At 38.0% G+C, this 20,451-nt stretch overlaps 1 protein-coding gene across 1 annotated transcript in view; it reads right to left on the reverse strand.

Annotated features, from left to right (window-relative positions):
* Positions 1–20,451, reverse strand: part of GALNTL6 (polypeptide N-acetylgalactosaminyltransferase like 6) — a 1,308,188-nt gene that overhangs the window by 908,637 nt on the left and 379,100 nt on the right. The window contains exon 2 of the mRNA XM_075555794.1: positions 13,005–13,113. Within this exon, the coding sequence (XP_075411909.1) occupies positions 13,005–13,113 (109 nt within the window). The remainder of the gene's footprint in view (positions 1–13,004; positions 13,114–20,451) is intronic.

The raw sequence follows: 20,451 nt of genomic DNA on the forward strand, positions 1-20,451 counted from the left end.
TGGGAACCAAGATGAAGCAAACGTCATCATAACTGTTTACGAAAGACAGATCCATGATCCGGCCAGGAGACAGTTGTGCCAGTGGACAATGAGTGTGTCTCCGCGTACCGCACGTCTTTGAGTTAAAGCTCTCCTTCCGGTGGCCTTTTCCTCCCAGAGGCTGGCACAGTATTTGACACAGTAGCAAACAAAACGAATAGCCAAGCGTTTACTGCGTGATTCCGAACTGAAAGTTCAACTGCAACCCACCCGGAGAGGGCTCAAGGACGACCTTGCCATGGATTCCTCTGAAGGGGCGGGACCTGGAAAGCCAATGCCGGTCTACTTGGCAGCTTCGGAGGACACCATGGTTTCTTATATGTCATTTTGTTTGTTCTGTGCCACTGAGTCAATCTTAACTCACCGGGGCCCACCTCATACGACACAGTCGAGCGTTCCGGTAGAGTTTCTTAGGGTGTCATATTTATATCGGGAGCCCTGGAGCCTCAGGGCTGAAGTGTTTCTCTGCTGGCCTAAAAGCCTTGCCCTGGCCCTGGAAACCCCGCAACATTGGAAGCCCTATCTGGAGGTTCCACTGGCCCTACAGTGTGGGCATGCGTTACAATGACTCCACGGAAACAGGATTTTCCGTCTCTCGAGAACTAAATGTCACATCTGTTGTTCCACTGACCCCTGTCAATTTTCTTCAGCAGCTGAGCACTTAACCACTGTGCCATTTGATGTGTGGTGTTGTTGGGAAGTGCCATGGAGTCAATTCTGACTCATAGCAACACTCTCTGTGCACAAAAAAACAACACGTCTGGGTCGACTTGTCATAGTTCAGTCCATTGTTGCAGCCGCTGTGTCAATATGAGCAATGCATGTGGTCAAGGGGCGTCCTCATTTTCTCTTTCTGTTCTCTTTTACTTTATGAAGCCTGATGTCCTTTCCCAGGTTGTGGTCGCTCCTGGTAAAATATCTGGTCTGGCAGGCAAAATATCACTCACCCCGCTTCTCAGGAGCATTTCGCTTATACTTCCTGCAAGATAGATATGTGTATTTTTGTCAGTTTGTAGCACTTTCAATATTCTTCACCAGCACCGTAATTCAGACTGATTTCTTTGATTGTTTGATTTTTTGGGGGCGGGGGAGGGTAGCTTCCTTTTTCAGTGTTACAAAAACCAAAAATGTCCGTGCAATGAATCTTGCAACATTCTATCCTGTGATCTCAGGTTACATTTCTATCACCAGTATCATAGTTTTCAATTCTGTCCTTACTCTTTGTTTCCAACTTTTGCATTCCAATTGCCAGTAATTATCAATGCATTTTGATTGCCTATGTGATCAACTTTAGACTGAAGATATTGGTAGGATTCTTAAATCTCTGCATCACTAGGTTTCCTAGCTGGTGCATAAATTTGTTTTGTTTTTTTAAAAATTATTTTATTGGTGTCTCATACAATTCTTATCAATCCATACATAGATCCATTGAGTCAAGAACGTATGTACATTTGTTGCCATCATCATTCTCAAAACATTTGCCTTCTACTTGAGCCCTTAATATCTGCTGCTCATTTCCCCACTCTCTCCTACCTCATGAACCCTTCGTCATTCATAAATTATTAATATTTTGTCATATTTTACACTGTTTGACAGCTTCTCCACCCCCACCTTTTTCTCTGCAGTCCCTCATCGAGGGAGGTGGCTATACGTAGATTCTTGTAATCAGCTCCTCCTTTTTACCCTACAATATCTCCACCCTCCAGGCATCACCACTCTCACCACTGGACCTGGAGGAGTCATCTGTCCTGGATTCCCTGTGTTTCCAGTTTCTATCTGTACCAATGTACATCCTCTGGTCTAGCCAGATTTGTAAGGTAGAATAGGGATCATGATGGAGGGGGGGGAGGAAGAATTTAAGAACTAGAGGAAAGTTATATGTTTCATCGTTGCTACCCTGCACCCTGCCTGGTTCATCGCCTCCCCACAACCCTTCAGTAAGGGGTGTCCAGTTGACTACCATTGGGCTTTGAGTCTCCACTCTGTACTCACCCACATTTTCAATGATATGATTTTTTGTTCCTTGATGCTTGATACCTGATCCCTTTGACAGCTCATGGTCACATAGGCTGGTGTGTTTCTTCCATGTAGGCTTTGTTGCTTCTGAGCTAGATGGCCACTTGTTTATCCTCGAGCCCTTAAGACCCCAGATGCTATATCTTTTGATAGCTGGGTACCATCAGCTCTCTTCACCACATTTACTTATGCACATGTTTGTCTTCATTGATCATATCAGGGAGGTGGCTACCCACTGATATGGTTTTTAGCTCTTTGATGTCTGATAACTGGTCCCTTCTGCACCTTATGGTCAGACAGGCTGGTTTGCTTTTTCCATGTGGGCTTTGATGCTTCTCAGCTAGATGGCCACATGTTTATCTTCAAGCCTTTAAGACCCCAGATGCTATACCTTTTGAAAGCCGGGTATCATTAGCTTTCTTCACCACATTTGCTTATGCACACGTTTGTCTTTAGTGATTGTGTCCGGAAGGTGGGCACCCACTGATATGGTTTTTAGCTCTTTGATATCTGATAACTGGTCCCTTGTACACCTCATGGTCAGTCAAGCTGGTGTGCTTCTTCCATGTGGGCTTTGATGCTTCTCAGCTAGATGGTCTCTTGTTTATCTTCAAGCTTTTAGGAGCCCAGATGCTATAGCTTTTGATAGCCCATCACTGTCAGCTTTCTTCACCACATTTGCTTATGCACACATTTATCTTCAGCAATCGTGTCAGGAAGGTGTGCATCCTGGAAGGTGCATAAATTTGAAGTAGTTGTATTGACTAGATTCCCTTGTATGGGTATTAATATTATCCTATTATAGACATAACTGTAATTAAGATAGATCATGAAATGTCCTACTTGATGAAGAATGCAATGCTATTTCTTTTGAAAATTTTGCTCCCGGTATAGTAAACCATATGACTGCCTTGTTCAAAATGGCCAAGAGCAGTCCACTTAAGCTCTCTCATGCCGAGAATAACGATCTTCATGCATTCCATTTCATTTTTGAACACCCTCAGTTTTCCTAGATTCATACTTTGTACATTCCAAATTTCAAGTATTCATAGATGGTGTACAGCAGCTTATGCTCATTCTGAGTCATGCTTCAACAGCAAATGGAGGGCCCAAATAGCATCCATTTCATTGTAGTTGATTCTACTTTGAGAAAGTAGCCATATCTGAGAAACTTGCCATTTTCTGAGTGCCTTCCATTCTGAGGACTTCTCTTGTGATATTATATCTGATTGTGTCCTGCTGGTAGTCATTAGATTTCCTGTATCTGACCGCGTTCCACTGCTAGGAAGTAGGTTTTCAAGGGTTCATTATTCAGATATGGACAACCTATTCCTTATTCTCAGTCTGGTCTTCGTCCGGAAGCTCTGCTGAAACCTGTTCCCCTTTGGTGACCCTGTTCCTACTGGAAATATCAATGACATGGTTTCTAGAATCACAGCCATGTGCAGTCCACCCACTGTGACAAACTGACAGACAAATGGTGAATTAGTATATAGTAGTATTTAAATGTATTTTTTGAATATGTAAATGAACAAAATCACAGAAAATTTGATGAAATCTCTGGCTATTTCAATCTAGAAGGATAAATAAACAAGGCAGGTGGAATTTGTACAACAAAATTTTTAAAGGTATAATTTCATAGGCTAGCGGGATATTTATATGGAATAATAATGAATTTTGTAAAAGTATAACATGCTTGGAAAACCACATATATTAGAGGAGTTGAACACAGATGTTCCACACCAGCGGTTCTCAACCTCTGGGTCGTGACCCCTTTGGGGGCTGAATGACCCTTTCACAGGGGTTACCCAATTCATAACTGTAGAAAATGACAGTTATGAAGTAGAAATGAAAATAATTTTATGATTGGGGGGTCACCACACATGAGGACCTGTATTAAAGGGTCATGGTATTAGGAAGGTTGAGAATCACTGCTCTACACTGAGTTCAATCACATTGAAATCCAAAAACTAGTGATAAACAGAGTGAAAAATCTTTTAATTTTAGTTAAATAGAATAGACAAAAAAAGCCTAAAAAAGACCCTAAAAACAAAATATGCTTTCTAAAACTGCAATTCAGTTTTCTTGAGAATGACAACTATTTTATAAAACACATGCAGAAACACATCCACTTTACCACTTAGAAATGGATTCTACAAGAAAAAAAAATCACGTTACTTAAAAAGCAACCACAACTAATTTTTTCCTCTCCTTTCAGGTTATTAGATCAGTAGATCTTGGAAATGTCATAGGGAAAGTTTATCTTCATTTTAGCAATGTAATGGCATTTTTCAAATTATGTAAAGAGATGTGTAAGATGCATGATTCTTGAGATCTAGAGTAATTATATCCAATGCTTATTGACCAATAGATCAATATAAAATTGAACACTGTGTCAGAGGAGTATATATGTCAATTCTTTCCATTCAATGCTTATTGATAATCTAAGTGAAGAATCAAAAGCTTGTTTACCAATTTTATGATAAATCACAAGAGAGAGTATTAGATAATGTGTTAAAAGAGGAAACCTAGTGACAATAATTTCTCAAGGGACAGGAAACTAATAAAATAAGCAATAATGCAATTAATATAGAAAATGTATAATTAGAAAGATAATAACCACTAAAGCATAACTGGGGCTACTCATGAGAGAGACAAATTATAAAAATTCATCAGAAAGATAAATTATAAAAATTAATTGGATGAAAGCACACAGTGAGCTGATATCAGGGCATGCCTTCATCCCTTAAGATTCAGTTTCCTTCCCCCAGGATGTCTTCCCGACCCTACAATGCTGAGTTGGATACTCTACTGCTAGAAGTTAATTAGTTTGAGTAATGCTAATCCCACCAAAGAAGTAGATGATTATGAGATCCTAACACTTTGAATTTTGGGGAATACTAGTTTCAATTCTTTTAATAATTCAGAGGAATGCTTACAATTTAGTTTAATTCGATGAGCTCAGATGTACATGGAAAGAAGCTGATTTTATGCATAAAATCTTGGAATCTTTCCTCTGATTGTCTCTTGCACTTTTTGTTGACATAAATCTCAACTCAAGGGTAGAAACAATACTTTCTTTTCCTCTTAATTCACTTTGGCATTAAAAACATGCCATCTTCCCATGTTTCACTTTAAAAAAGAAAATGGTGCTGCCTATTATGCTTATATATTTTTATAAAGAATATTGATAATTTAAGTAAGATGTAATTTCTGGATTTTTTTACTTTTAATAAAAAACTAAGATAAATCCTATTCTAAATAAATGCAAATATAAATCTTTTGATAAAACCATATTCAATATGATCAAAAATATAAAGTTCATACATATCAAACAAGCTAGATCAAGAAGGCATCATATGCATAATAAATCAAATAAACATTAAATACATAAATGGGTTGATAGAGATTGAAAAACTAAATATTTGTTGTCAGAATCATAGCAAGTAACACACAACTCTCTGACCCAGATTCAACATTTGTACTGGACTCCTAATAAGTACAGTAAATGGATAAAGATAACTAAAAAGGATAATGTCTAAAATGGAAAGAAAATGCTATAAATATTTTATCATTGCTTGCAAATAATATGAAAATTCACATTTTCAAATGAGTTATATAAAAGTAATTTCAATTGATATGAATGTTTGTAAAGGTTTCTAAATTCAGAATATTAAAAATTATGAATATTACTATATACTATCTGAAAATAACTCGGGACTTCTTTAAAACCAGTACTGTTTACAATACATTCTTATAAGATTATTTTTCTAATAAAAAAGCAAAAAAACATAAAAATGTACAAACCCACTTCTAAGGATAATAAACAAGCAGCAAATAAAGACAATCTTATGATGAGTCTACAGAGAAATGTCAAATTATTTCCTACTTTATGCATAGATTTAATATAATTCCTGAATATCAGATTTTGTGTTTGTTTCTTTGCATGTAAAGTTTGATAATTTGAGTCTAGAGTTTAAATGCTAAGAGTGGTAATCATATTTCTAAGGAGAGCAAGAAAGTAAGATGAATTTTACCAGGTATTAAAAATTGTTGCATAATTTAAGATTATAAAACACTATCATATAAACACATAGATATACATTTACAGAAAAGAAGTAGAACTCAAAAGGTGAACTCATGCATATGGATATTTTATTTTTCAAGAGTAAACTCTGTAGATTAATGTATGAAAACAAAATATTAGAATAAATGGGTCTAAGAATTGGTTACCTAGAGATATCAAAACTAAATCCTGTATGTATTCGAGTATAAGCTGATTCAAATATCACCCGAGGAGCCTAATTTTACCACACAAATGCATTAAAATGTACTGAACAAGGAATTACTTAAGCCAAATGAAGGCTGAACATGATGGTGGGACAAAAGAGAAGTAAAAAGGAAATTGAGGAAAGAACCAGTAGGCAAAGGACATTTATAGAGGCCTAAATATAGGCATGTACAAATGTAAATATATATATATATAACTATGTACTCATACCTATATGTCAACAATTAAGGTTGCAGATGGACATAGGGCTTCAACTCAAGTACTCCATTAACACAAGAGCCCCTTGTTCTAACAATCAGGCATTTTGTGATGCTCACTCTCCTGACACAATCTCTGAGGACAAGATGGGTGCATGAGCAAACATGGTGAAGAAAACTAATGGTACCTGGCTAGCAAAAGATATAGCATCTGGGGTCTTAAAACCTTGAAGATAATCAAGCAGACATCTAGCTGAGAAGCAACAAAGCCCACATGGAAGAAGCACACCAGCCTGTGTGATCATGAGGTGTCGATGGGATCAAGTATCAGGCATCTAAGACCCAGAAAAAAACCATCCATGCCAATGTGAATGATGTGGGCATGGAGTGGAGACTCAATGACCGCCCATCTATAGGAAATTGGACATCCCTCACAGAGGGGTCACAGGAAAGAGATGAGGCAGTAAGGGTGCAGTATAGCACCAATGCAACCCACAACTTTCCTCTAGTTCTTTGGTGCTTCCTTCACCCCATTATCATAACCTCCATTCTACCTTGAAAATCAGATTAGATGGGAGCACGCACACTGCTGCAGATAAGACCCCGGAACACAGGGAATTCAGAATAGATAAACCCCTCAGGGCCAAGAAAGAGAGTAGAGGTACCAGGAGGATTGGGAGAGGGTGTGGGGAGAAAAAGGGAATTGATCCCAAGGATCAAACTTGAACTCCCTCCCAGGGGTAAAAATAATGGAAAAGTGGGTTAGTGTCAATGGAGGAGGATGTAAGATATGGAAAAAATAATAAATAACTTATCAGGGGCTCAAGAGGGAGGGTGGGCAGGGGAGGGACAGAGAAGAAATGGAGAGCTGATATCAGGGGCTCAAGTGGGAAGAGAATGCTTTGAAAATGATGATGGCGGTATACATGTAAATATGCTTGCCACATTGAAGGAATGTATGGATTGTGATAAGAAATGTGAGAGGCCCCAATAAAATATTTTTAATGTGATGAAATACTCGGTTTATACATGAGTATATATGGTAAATATCATACTGCAAGCTTGAACCATATAAAAATGAAGACCAGGTATATTCAAGACTTAAATGTATAAGATAAACCTGTCAAACCTCTCAAAGTCAATATAAAGCCACAGTATAACCTATACTTCAAGAAATTGTTTAGAAATTTGAATGCATTCCAATTGAAATGTCTAGTAATTAAATGGCACATGAAAGAATGATAAAACAATATATTTAGTGTGAGAGAAGCTTTTCAATTTACTACCAAAGAATATTATTAGAAATAAGTTAGACCATGCTGTGGTCTAATAAGGAAGATTATTAAAAATCTAAAATTAGAAATAGAAATGTTTGGAATTATTATAAGAAGGAAGCACAATTAACCTAATATTATAGCCTAAGAGTTAAACCTCAGTAGAAATTAGTAAAATGTCAACTTAAGTGAAAAGAAAGATTTCATACCTACTAAACTGGGAAAAATGAAAAGTCACCCATTACTTATCACATGTTGTTAAGGAGGTAGGTAAATGGAGAATTGTTGGTAAGACTGAAATCTGCATATTGGTTTAGGAAAATAATTTCTGGAATTGAATTGTATGTTCCCCAGACAAAGACATTGTATCATTGACTATGTGCTCTAAGAAACGCATGTCTCAAGAATGGAAATATGTGAGAATATTTACTGTAGTTATGTATAATAACCAAACCTTATAAAGTACCCAGAGGTCTACAAAGGGAAAATGTTGTAGAGGACACCACAGCAGTAAAAATGATTTCATTAGGAGTATAGCTAAACCTCAAAGATTGATATAAATAACAAAAATAATTTTGAGTGAAAGAAAATAATTACACAGTATGATTACACTTTTAAATCAAGCTTAAACACAAGAAATATTTTGCTTGTTCAAGGATAAATCACACATGTATAAACCAGGAAGAAAAATAAGGGAATGAAAAAATTCAGAAATATCAAAGTAATTTGTTAATTACATTAGGTATATAATTTTAATCATTGCAACAATTTCTAGGTAGACAATCAGAAAGATCAATTGATTTCCGACTTACACAGGCTCATGTACAGAAGGAACTAATTTTAATCTCAAGTTTGTCTTTCTCAGAGTTGCCTAGGCCATTACCCATATCACCTAAATCTTCTTTAATATCAGATAATGAGTGTAATAGACCATGATAAGATCTGCCTTTTGATTCAACTGTGTAAAATATGATCTGTTCAACCTTGGGTAAAAGTTCAATAGATTCTTATGTCTTCAACTTTTTTATTTTCCTGACAAATTAGGTAGAGCTAGCAATGTCTTTCTATTTGGGTCATTATAATGTTTAAATGAAGTACATATGCAAAGCACATGTAATCACATATATATTCAATACTTTTTATTTTTATTATTTCATGGTAGATTCAATTGATAAAATTACGAACATCTCCAAGAAATGTCAGCAGGCTGAAGACAGAAATATTAAGAGATGGATGGATTACTACAAGGGTGGTTAGAGAGGAAAGATATGAGGGAAATGAAGATATTAGGACGGAACTCACTGGAGTGGCCATTCATAAGGCTATATGTGGAAGGCTGGTGTGGAAAGTTGATGCAACCAAAATATATTAATCTTCAGTGGACAAGGGAATAGCCTTGGAGTAAGGAATGTAAATGACGCCTGCACCATGGGTAGGGGTGGGCTAGCAGAAACGGTGTGGGGGAAGAAGAAGAAAGAAATGACAGGTGGCCATACATGTATTAAATACATCTGACCCAGAGCTCAGATCTTACCACCATCCTAAACAATTTCATAGTAGTTTAAACAGCTTCACCATTGCTACTCTGAGGGGCTGTGTTCTGAGGAAGAAATGAAGGTGAAACAATTCATGAGAACTCACCAGCACAGTGTCGCCATTAATTTGACCAGGGGAGCAGCGGGTTAGTGCCGCTTGCATGCCTTTTCCCAATGAATAGCCTCTCGACTTCAGTGACATCCTCACTATGAAAACAGAGCTCCCTTGGCTAAATAATAGAATGTAGACTTCCTATAATGTGCTACTCAATCACTGGGTTTTCACTTACCATAACCTTCAGAATCTCTAGCCTAATTTTTCAAGTAGACTTATTCTTTCCTGTTACTTTTTATTTTTCAACACTTGACTATGAATTAGGCAGGGCTTTACATTTCAGATAATCACTTTTGGATTAACTTAAAACTTCTTTTTATCAAACCTTCCAATAACTTCTTCTCTATTCCACTTATTTTCTCTTTCCCTCTTGCAGATTTCCATCTACTCATTCACCCAAGTTAATACCTTCTTAGCCTAGCACAGCGGTCCTCAGCCTCAAATGACCCTTTCACAGGGTTTGCCTGATTCATAACTGTAGCAAAAGTACAGTTATGAAGTAGAAACAAAAATAAGTTTATGGTTGGGGGTCACCACAACTTGATTAAAGGGTTGTGGCATTAGGAAGGTTGAGAACCACTGCTGTAGCATATAACATCACCTCCCCCATTTTACCTTCCCACTCCTGGAAGCAATTATTTTGGTATGAAAATGTTTGTAGCAGTTTTTCCTTCATAATAATAGCTGACTGTAATATTTCCCTCTGTGACTAAGTAAGTTATTTCAGCATATTGTTCTCCAGTTCCATCGATGCCATCGATGCTTCTTGTGACATTTTCTAACAATGAAATATTTCATCTAATTATTGCTCAAGGCCACAATTCTACTACATATGTACAGACCTCCCTAGTTCACAAACTCTTGGGATATATCAATATCCTATACCCTTTGCCTATGTCTTGGATTTCTTAAATATGTCATATTATCCGTGAGGTTGGGAAACATTTGTAGTTCGCTGTATCTAAGACCTAATGAAGGAGCATTGGCGGCACAAACAGAAAAGGCAATTAAACCAACCTGTATATTTCCAGGAGGAAGGTGAAGTTCCCTGCTTCTGTAATGATTTGCAGACTCAAAAACTCTAGTAAGGGCCTCTGTGATTGGAATCAACTCAATGGCAGTGGATTTGGTTTTTGTTTCAGTTTTTTCTTGTCTTACTGAGTGAATCTAGCTCTCGATACAAGTTGATGATTTATTGTCTCACTGGTAATTTGCATAAGAACACTACAAATTGCTGCAAGACAGTTTGTTAGTATGGAGTACTCTAGGCTTCTTGAATGTTAATTACCCTTTGAGAGCTAATATTGGGAAAACTACTCATTATTATAATGACAGAAGACTGATGAGCTGTGAGAGAACATAAAGAACATCATTCATGAAGAAAGAAAAATGTCATTAAAAACATGAAAGAAAAAAAAAGTCAAGGTGATGTCGAAAGGGCGATAAAAGATTCTTCTGAAATTTTCTCTTACTCGTAGAGAAGCTAAGTCAAAAAGAGGAAAATGTGAAGTCAAAGAGCTGATTGGAAAATTTCAAAAGGCAAAACCTAATAGTATACTGATGTTCAAGGCATAAAATTAGAAAACCAAAAGGGAAGAACACCCTCAGCTTGTCTAAAATGAAAGATCACACACACACATACACACACACACATACACACACACACACACATACACACACACACACACACACACACACTTCAATCCTTGGTTGTAGCCTTGAAAGAGTCTCTGAGCACATATTGAGTGATGCAGGGAGCATCAGCAGAAACTAAAAAGAATACATAGTCACTGTACCAACAAGAACGAATTGGCATTCTGTCATGACAGGAGGAGCATGTCCTGTTGAAGGAAGACATTCAAGCTGCTCTGCAAGCATGAGCCAAAACAAGGCTCCAGATTGGTGGAATACCCACGGAAATACTTCACCCAGCTGATGAAACCCTGGAAGCTCGCATATCAGCAGGAAATTTCAAAGACAGCTACTAGCCCAACTGAAAGGAGTCCATACTCATTCTATAGAAAGGTGACCCACCAGAATGCTGAAGCTACAGAACAATGCCACCTATATATCATGCCAGTAACATCGTGCTGAAGATGATCCAGCAAGAGTTGTAGCAGTCCACTGACAAGGAGCTTCCTGCAGTTCCACCGACTCGGAAGTGAATGTGGAACAAAGGATATCACTGCTGATATCAGATGAATCTCGGCTGAATGCAGAGAAAATCAGAAAAGGTCTACTTGTGTTTTATTGACCAGATCAAAGCATTAACCATGTGGATCATAATAAACTATGGATAACTTTGAGAAAAATGGGACTTCCAGAATATTTCATTGTACTCATGAGGACCTCGCACATGCATCAGGAGGCAGTTGTGTGAACACGGGACCAAGGCATGTTTTAAGATCAGGAATGGCATGCATCAAGGTTGCGTCTGTTCACCATACTTAGCCTACCGGTAGGCTAAGAAAATCATCGACGAGATGCCCTTATGTGAAGAAGAATGTGGCACATCCTTATTCACATAAGAAAGTGGCAGCAGAATTGGAGGCATGCTTATTAACAGCCTGTGATGTGCAGATGACGCAACCTTGCCTGCCGAAAGTGAGGAGGACTTGAAGCACTTGCTGATGAAGGTCAAGGATTGCAACCTTCAGTAATGGTTACAACTCAATGTAAAGAAGACCCAAATCTTCACAACTAGACGAACAGGTTACATAGTACCTGTTGAATGGAAAAAAGGAGAAATTTTGGAGGACATTTGAAATTTCTCCAAATGGAGAAACGATTGAAATTGTCAAGGATTTTGTCTTACTTGGCCCCACAATCAATTCTGTTGGAGGCGGCACTCAAGAACAATAGGTAAATCAAATACGCAGACCTCTTTAGAGTATTGAAAAGCCAGGATTGGGGGACATAGGTGTGCATGACACAAGCCACAGCATTTCCAACCGCCTCATATGCGTGTAAAAGTTGGACATTGAATAAAGAAGAGAGAGGCAGAATCGACGCATTCGAATTGTATGGTGCTAGAGACTATTGAAAATACCAGGGAGGACTAAGAAGATAAACGGGTATGTCTTAGAAGTACAGCCAGAGTGCTCCTTGGAGGCAAGGCTGGCGAGACTTTGTGTTACATACTTCGGATACGCTCTCAGGAGAGACCAGCCCTTGGAGGACATCATGTGAGGTACAGCAGAGGAGCAAAGAATGCCCTCGAGGAGTGGGATTGACACCTGGGCGCAGCCACGGCTCTCACACAGGAACGACTGTGAGGATGGCGCAGGACTGTTAGCATTTGTTCTAGTGCGCAGAAGGTCTCTAGGTAGTAACAGACTCAATGGTACCCAACAACAACAACATTATTTGTTTTCTCTTGCAACGTAAAGCTGTTTGGCCATGTCCAGCGCTGACTTGAAATACCCCCATGGTCCGTCCCTTACTGGATACAAAAGCAACACTGAGGAGAGATTCTTAGGTAGCAGCGAGATACCGAAGGAGATAAAGTGGCGCTTTAGCTTACACTCAACCTCATACCTGAGCGCAAAGCCTCTTTCTGAATGCTTTCATAGTCATGCCAGTCCTTTCTTCGCACACCATGTGTCCATGCATAGAATGGCCCATCTCCCAGGCCCAGTGGAAATGTCTGTGGAAAAGGAAAGCATTCAGAGCATAAAAAGGAGGCATTCCCTTTGGTACGGCAGGCACATAACACACAGGCAAGAGAATCATTGCTGCATACGTGATTCTTCTGAGTACACTTAAAATAAAGCTATTCTACTAGGCAACCTAATTTACATCTGAAAAAAATTAGATACTGTCCCACCCTCCTACCACTTTCTGTTATGGCACATCTAAGATCCTGTGATGCTTTGGTTGACAGACTCAATTCATTTCTAATTCGTGTTCGAACACCAACATGTTTGCGGACAGAACCTGTTTTCCCCACAAGAAAACAACCTAATGGTTTCGGAGGCATGGCTCCAGGATGCACAGTCACTACGGAGGCTCTCGGCTTTCTCACACGTTACCGGCTCTGAACTGTGATTGCCAATTGTCTCTGATTTATTCAAATCGACTGTGACTTTTCAATTTCTTCAATGGTTTGGTCCGTGCCTAATGACTCAATACCTTTGGCTTTACTAGCCGCTTGACTCACACATTTTGATTTGTATTTTTTCCTTCAAAAATGTTGATAATGTCAATCATGTTTGTATTCAGCCACCAAAGGAGACAAGTGGTGGCCTGACATGAATTTTGCAATAATTTCTTTAACTCTATGTTGGCTGTCACAGTTTTCCTCTTACTCTGTACCAGGATCACGAACTGTCTTTGGAGCCAAATAACACACACACACACACACAATGAGGACTGTTTTAATGCACTAACACAAGCACTATTTGTTGTCTGAACGAGAGTAGCACTTTGGCTGAAGTATCACTCCTTTGGGTGGCTAGACATGATGTGTGACTCACTCTCCGTCAAGCAGGTTTTTTCAAGTTGGATTTTCAGTCAGCTCGCCAGCAAAGTGGAAAACACATAGCGGATCTATTTTTCCCCCTCAAATATTGCTGTTTGAGTTGTGGAAAGTTTGAACTTAAATTTTTTCAACAAGCGAGGTATTACTATTGTGCCAATTTAGAGGGTCCCTTTCATTAAGCATATAGATCGAGTTCTCATTTTCCAAAGTGTAAGTATTTTTAGTTCTACAAATTAGGGTGCTAACTTAAATTGATTTTATCTGTGACATTTATGGTTAGATTCATTTGAATCAAGCATATTTGAAAAGCCTGACAAGAGTATTAGCAACCCCTCCTCTGCTGTTCCCCAGGTGACGGGCAGCCTGTGCACAGAAGATGTTTTAAATTTGACAATGGTCTTCAGATCTGAATCCCCATTGGACTGTGCGTGAGATGGAGGCCCGGTGCACTAACAGAACTTGAGTTAGTCCATACTGGTAAAAGAGTAGTTGCACTGGTTGTGGTAATACCTTGGTTGTGAATATGACATTATCAAATGTTCTGGCTTCTGGATTTCTATTAGACAGCGGTTACACTCACAGGTGATATTATCATCCAATCAACAAGTATAGTCACAACATGTGTGTTAGGCATTTCCCCAAACCAGTGTGTTGTAATGCCAACTTGAAAATTATTTCTATGAACACTGCTGAAACTGCTTCTGTTTTTATGATGTCTATTTCTAGTGAGGAGAAACAAAAAATGTTTTGAGAAATTTATCTTCACAATCTTAAAAACAGCTAAGCTGTAAAGTGAGGGATTTCCCATTCACACCCTATTTCCCTTTGGGTGGACAGTATTAATTTTGGGAAAATAAAGGAAACAACAAATTCTTTAGAATGAAGAAAAGAAAAATTTACAGTAGAGAAAGGCAGCTTAGGCAGAAACAAAAGATACATTCATTTTAAGGACAAATGCCTTTCTGAGGCAAGTGAAATGTTTTGATTTCAGTTTGAGAAAACAAGAGCCACCATGCTCACAAAAAAACTAACATTCTTTCCATAGGTACAACTCCTAAAACAGTTACTGTTTTAAAAGATGAATATCAGAAATTAAACTTTATAAAAAACTTTTAAATTATAGAAAAGGTGTTTCATATCAAATGACAATTGTTTATACAATTAAAAGAATTTGCAGCTCATGATAATGATTGTAGGCAGCATATACAAAGCAATAGACATACAAGGATTATGGTGAGCAGGTATTAGATATTAAGTACAATCATTTATATATATTTTAAAAATATTTTTACATTTAATTTTAAAATCAAAGTACTGATGAAATATTAAGGAGAAAGAATCTTGATACAATGTGATCAAGATAAAAGGAAAAAATTGGGGAATGTTACAGCAGTGAATGCAGTTTCCCTATGTTGTTTGCCTAGCATAGCAAACAACATGGGAAAATATAGGGAACAATATAGGGAAACCGCATTCATTTTCTTTTTCTGATATAATTTTCACAATTATGAGTTCTCAAAATTTGACTACACACTGAAAATTATAAACATTAAATAACCATAGAACACAAGGTATGATTTTTGATCATCATGTATTTACAATGAAGAGTGCTAAATACTAAAAAAACTATACTAACTTAGATAATATCAATCCTATACTAATTTAGAAGATATCAATCTATAAACATCATTTATATATGAGATAATTTATTTTAAAATGTTTACATGAAACAGATATCCTTGCATAAATGTAAAATATGCAAAGCAGTCTGTATACTCCATTTCTCTACTTTAATATATGTCAGGTAGAGATCCTTAACCACTGGTAATATGTGGGAGATTCAGGCTGAACCGATCTTCACTCCCTCCAGAAACCTATGACTGTGACCATAAGCCTCGGACAACTCACGGAGGCGGGTGGTGTAATGGGAACAGCGGTAAAGACTTGAACAGGAATGAGAACTAAGTACTGAGAGGCGAGTGAGTACGCTCCACATAACTTTCAACATTCTTAACCACTGGAAGCACGAAGTATTTCTAAAGGTAAGCTAAAAGTTAAAAATAAATAGTGACTTTTTTTTAATGATACTCTTAGGTCCATGTAGATTCGGTACTCTGTTCCCATAACCCAATGATTTCTGAAAACTACCACCTAGACTTCTCACACACAGAAAATTAGGGTTTGAATGGGGGAGCGCCACTTGGGGGTTATTATGAATAGTCAAAAAGAATTTGTCAACTAATATTGAAAATGGGGTTCTTTGTTTATGCTCCATATGGAAGGCTCAAGCAATATTCTAGAGTAGGCTCTTAAGTAGCTGCCAACTTGCCTGACACTCTTAAGAAAGGATATGGGACTTCCTTTCTCAAGAATTGACCTTGAAAGAATGATAAGGGTACTGACATGTGGGAATCAAATACACACCCAGAAATGTGACAGGGATTTCCTTTGTTTGCAAGCTCTCCTCTAAACAGAGGATGGCGGGTCCGTGTTTCACTATCTCGCTCCTAGTTAAGGATAGGCAACTATGGTCCCCCAAACACTAGAGGGAGATTCCAACCTGAAAGCCAGTGTCCAAAATTAGAGACATAATAAACTTGTAGGAAGCTGAGATGATGTACGGAGCAAAAGAAAACGGGCCCCAAATCAAAGTTTAACTTCTTCAAAGAGCTATAAGAAAATGTGCCTCCAAAACCAAGAACAAAGCATAATCAGGAGTCCTCACATATGCTTTAGAAAGGTGATAGCAGGAATAGAAAATTCAAAGATGATTTGAAAAATGAAATGTTGAAAGGAAAAGGACAGCATCCATTGAAGGGAGATATCAAAATGACAGTTCTAAGCAAGCCCAGAGAGACACCCAGTCCTCGCAATATAACAGTAATGTAAGCAGTTCCCAAAATTATATCCTCGTGAGGAAGGAAAAAACAAAGTTACTTTCTACCTGTTTTATTTTTAACATATTGAAAGGCAAACTACAATTTTGCCAAAAAGATGAAGAAAATTTAATAATACATAAGTAGAAAACTAAGCAATAAAAGTAAGACAAGCAATCAGGTAAAACATAATTAATGAATTGATTAATTAATACAATGTACAAAGAGAAAATGTAAGCAGTGCAAAATACTTGATGTACATATCAAAAATATTAATTGGATATTGGTCTTACTAGATATACTGATGCTATACTAAAGATTGAGGACAAAGCTGAGGTATGAGTGTTAAATAGACATATAAGTAGAAAAAATATAATAGCAAACTTAAATCAGGGTACAGTAAAATACACATGCTCTTTTTAAATAGCGAAGCATATAATAGAATCAATGAAAAAGGTCATGGATTCCCATGGGTATCAGAAATTTCAAGTGGGAAAAGTGGTTAAGGATTTCTGATTTCCATATAGCATGAATACAGTTTAAAATTAATCAAAATTATTACTTTATGTAAACATACAGAACTCAAATACAACTCATACTTTCTTAGCAATAATAGTCAAGAGGCGCTAGCATCATGTGAACATAATATGCCGGTAGAAATTTCAACTTAAAGGAGAGCTTATGAGACTGCTCTATTAAAGTCTACCTGAGGATTTGCCACAATAAAACCTCTTTCATTTACATCAGTGCCACTCAGTGACCTGCAGGTACATCCTGAGCATCATCTGAGAACTTGTTAGACATAAAATGTCCAGGCCTGACTCATGTCTACTTAGTTCTGTTAGAGAAGTGCTAAGGAACTCAAGCGCTATTTTCAAGGTGGGTGGTTCAAACCAACCAGATGTTAGTGGGGTGTTTGCTCCCATAAAGATTGGCAGCCTTGGAAACCATTTGAGGGAACTCTTCTCTGCCCTGTAAAAGCAAAATACTCAGTGCCAACTAGTCAGTTCTGTCTCACTGCAGTCCTCCAGCAAGAACTGCCCCTGTGAGTCTCCAAGACTGCAATGCTCATGGGTTGGAAATGTGGTTCTCAACTCAACTGATAACACACTGCACTACCAAGCTCCTTTCTGAGCCACAAAGCTGCCCTGAGTAGTAATCTACTTGAAAACAATGGGTTTGGTTTAACTGGTTTTTTAAAAATAAATTTTAAGTAGGAATTGAGGAAAGAAGTCTAGGTCTCAAGAAAATGTTTAAGATAATTTGCAGGATTTGTGAAGTTTGAGAATCACTAATCTATAAGGATGGAGAGGCAATATAACTATCATGTTAAGAAAATAAGTTATATTCATTATGAAAGCATGTGCTATAATTTACTGAGGATTCATTTTCCCATGGGGGGGGTTATTTGCAATATATGAAATTTAAACAAAATTTCCCACAGCCAGGAAGGTGGGTGAAACAGCCACGCCAGGTCAGGAACTATTGTATAGAAAGACCCGGATTACGAAAGTCTTCCACTCATTAGGTGATTATAGAGTTGCTTGAAGTAAAATGATTTGCTGGCAATGAATTTGGTTTGGTTTTGGGAAGTAACACCTGGGAATCCCTGGGGGCTAAGAATGTTTAACTGAAAGGATCTTGATTAATGTCCAGAGCACCTCAGCCCAGAGGCTGGAAAATCAGCCACCGGACAACCTACAGAGCACAGCTTTATTCTGAAACACATGGAGGAGCCATAGTGAGTCAGAAGCAACTTGATGAAAATGAGTATTTTGGTATCAATGACCCATCACCATTAAGACCTTTCTGTTTACATCAGTAGCATAGAGTCATTTGCTTCTCTGCTGGATTATAAAGCATGTGTTCTCTGAGTATTGGGAAATGACCTAAAAATTCAATGCACAGATGTATACTTTAATGATAAATATCTGAGCTATATTTCAGATCCTCTTTAGGTCAACATTTATTCACGAGTCCCTTTCCCTCCATCCCCACTTGGGAACTCTGTATGCTGGATGTAAAGAGAGACATTGGTTACAGTTCTTGGCTGCTACTGAAAATCATTCTGTGGAAGAAAAATATGGCAGTTGGCTTATGTAAATATTTACAGCCTTGGAAAGAAATCTTATGGGGCCATTTCTTTATTTTAAAAAAACCTTTATTGGAGGCTCTCACATCTCTTATCACAATCCAAACATTCCTCCTGTGTGTCAAGCACATTTGCACATATGCTGCCATCATCATTTTCAAAGCATTCCCTTCCCACTTGAGCCCGATATCAGCTCCCCATTTCTTCCCCGTCCCTCCCTTCCCACCCTCCCTAATGAACCCTTGATAAGTTATAGATTATTTTTTTCCATATCTGACATCCTCCTCCTTCGTGCCTTACCCACTTTTCCATTATTCATCTCCCTTGAAGGGGGTTCTAGTTCAGGCCTTGTGATGCATTCCCCCTTTCTCCCCCCACCCTCCCCTAATCCTCCTGGTATCTCTACTCTCCTTGTTAGCCCTGAGGGGTTTATCTGTCCTGGATTCCCTGTGTGGCAGGCTCTTACCTGTAGCAGTGTGCGTGCTGTGGCCTAATCTGATTTGTAAGGTAGAATTGAGGTCATGACAGTGAAGGGAAGGAAGCACCAAAGAACTAGAGGAAAGTTGTGTGTTTCATCGGTGCTATACTGCACCCTGACTGGCTCATCTCTTCCCTGTGGACCCTCTGTGAGGGGATGTCCAGTTTTCTACAGATGAGCATTGGGTCTCACTAAGAATCAGAATCAACATGTTGACAATGGGTTTTTATTTCTCTTTTGTGTAAAAGCTACTAGAGATAATTAACTTGAAAACATATCATAGATGATGGGTGGTAGAAATAATCCATGAAATGGAAATTACTGTATATACTTGAGTATAAGTCAACACGGATATCAGCCGAGGCACCTAATTTTACCACAAAAGCTGCATAGAAAAATGTGCTGAAAAAACTCAGTTTATACATGAGTATATACAGTACATGTAAAATGAAAGCTAGATTCCAATCCTATCAAAAAACAGCATACCTCAGGACAAGGCATGAGACACAGTTTCTAAATGTATAAAACTGTAATCATAGGCAATGGGTGTCTGGATGTAAAAAACCCAAACACCTCCCAGGGCCAGGCAGGTGATCCACATGGAAAACAGCAGGTTGTAATAGAGGAGGTAATTACAACTCGACAGCTGCTACTCACTTGTAAAGAATCTTAAAGCAACAGTGGTGTCAGTGTGAAATCCCATAGTGGATAAAAACAAAAATTATAAATTAAGGAAGTCTTATTCATCATCCGTACAGATGGCATTGGCATTGACAAAGATTCCTGGCCCTGTATTGAAGCAAAGATGGTACTGCATTCTAAAAATCTCTTTACATTAGATTCTATAAATCCATCAATGGCTTTGTCTCCCCCCATCAACCCTCCATCTGCTTGATCCTAGGAGGACAATATGATGCAGTGGGTGGATTCTTAATGCAAAGCCAGAAGACATAAATTAAGTTTTAAAATCTTAGGGGCAGGAAGTCTATGTGTTCTCCTGGCTCTTTAGATAAGTCACATATGAAATTATCATAATAAAAACAACACCCATCTTACCT

The sequence above is a fragment of the Tenrec ecaudatus genome, chromosome 8 (assembly GCF_050624435.1).
Source record: "Tenrec ecaudatus isolate mTenEca1 chromosome 8, mTenEca1.hap1, whole genome shotgun sequence".
Classification (NCBI taxonomy): domain Eukaryota; kingdom Metazoa; phylum Chordata; class Mammalia; order Afrosoricida; family Tenrecidae; genus Tenrec; species Tenrec ecaudatus.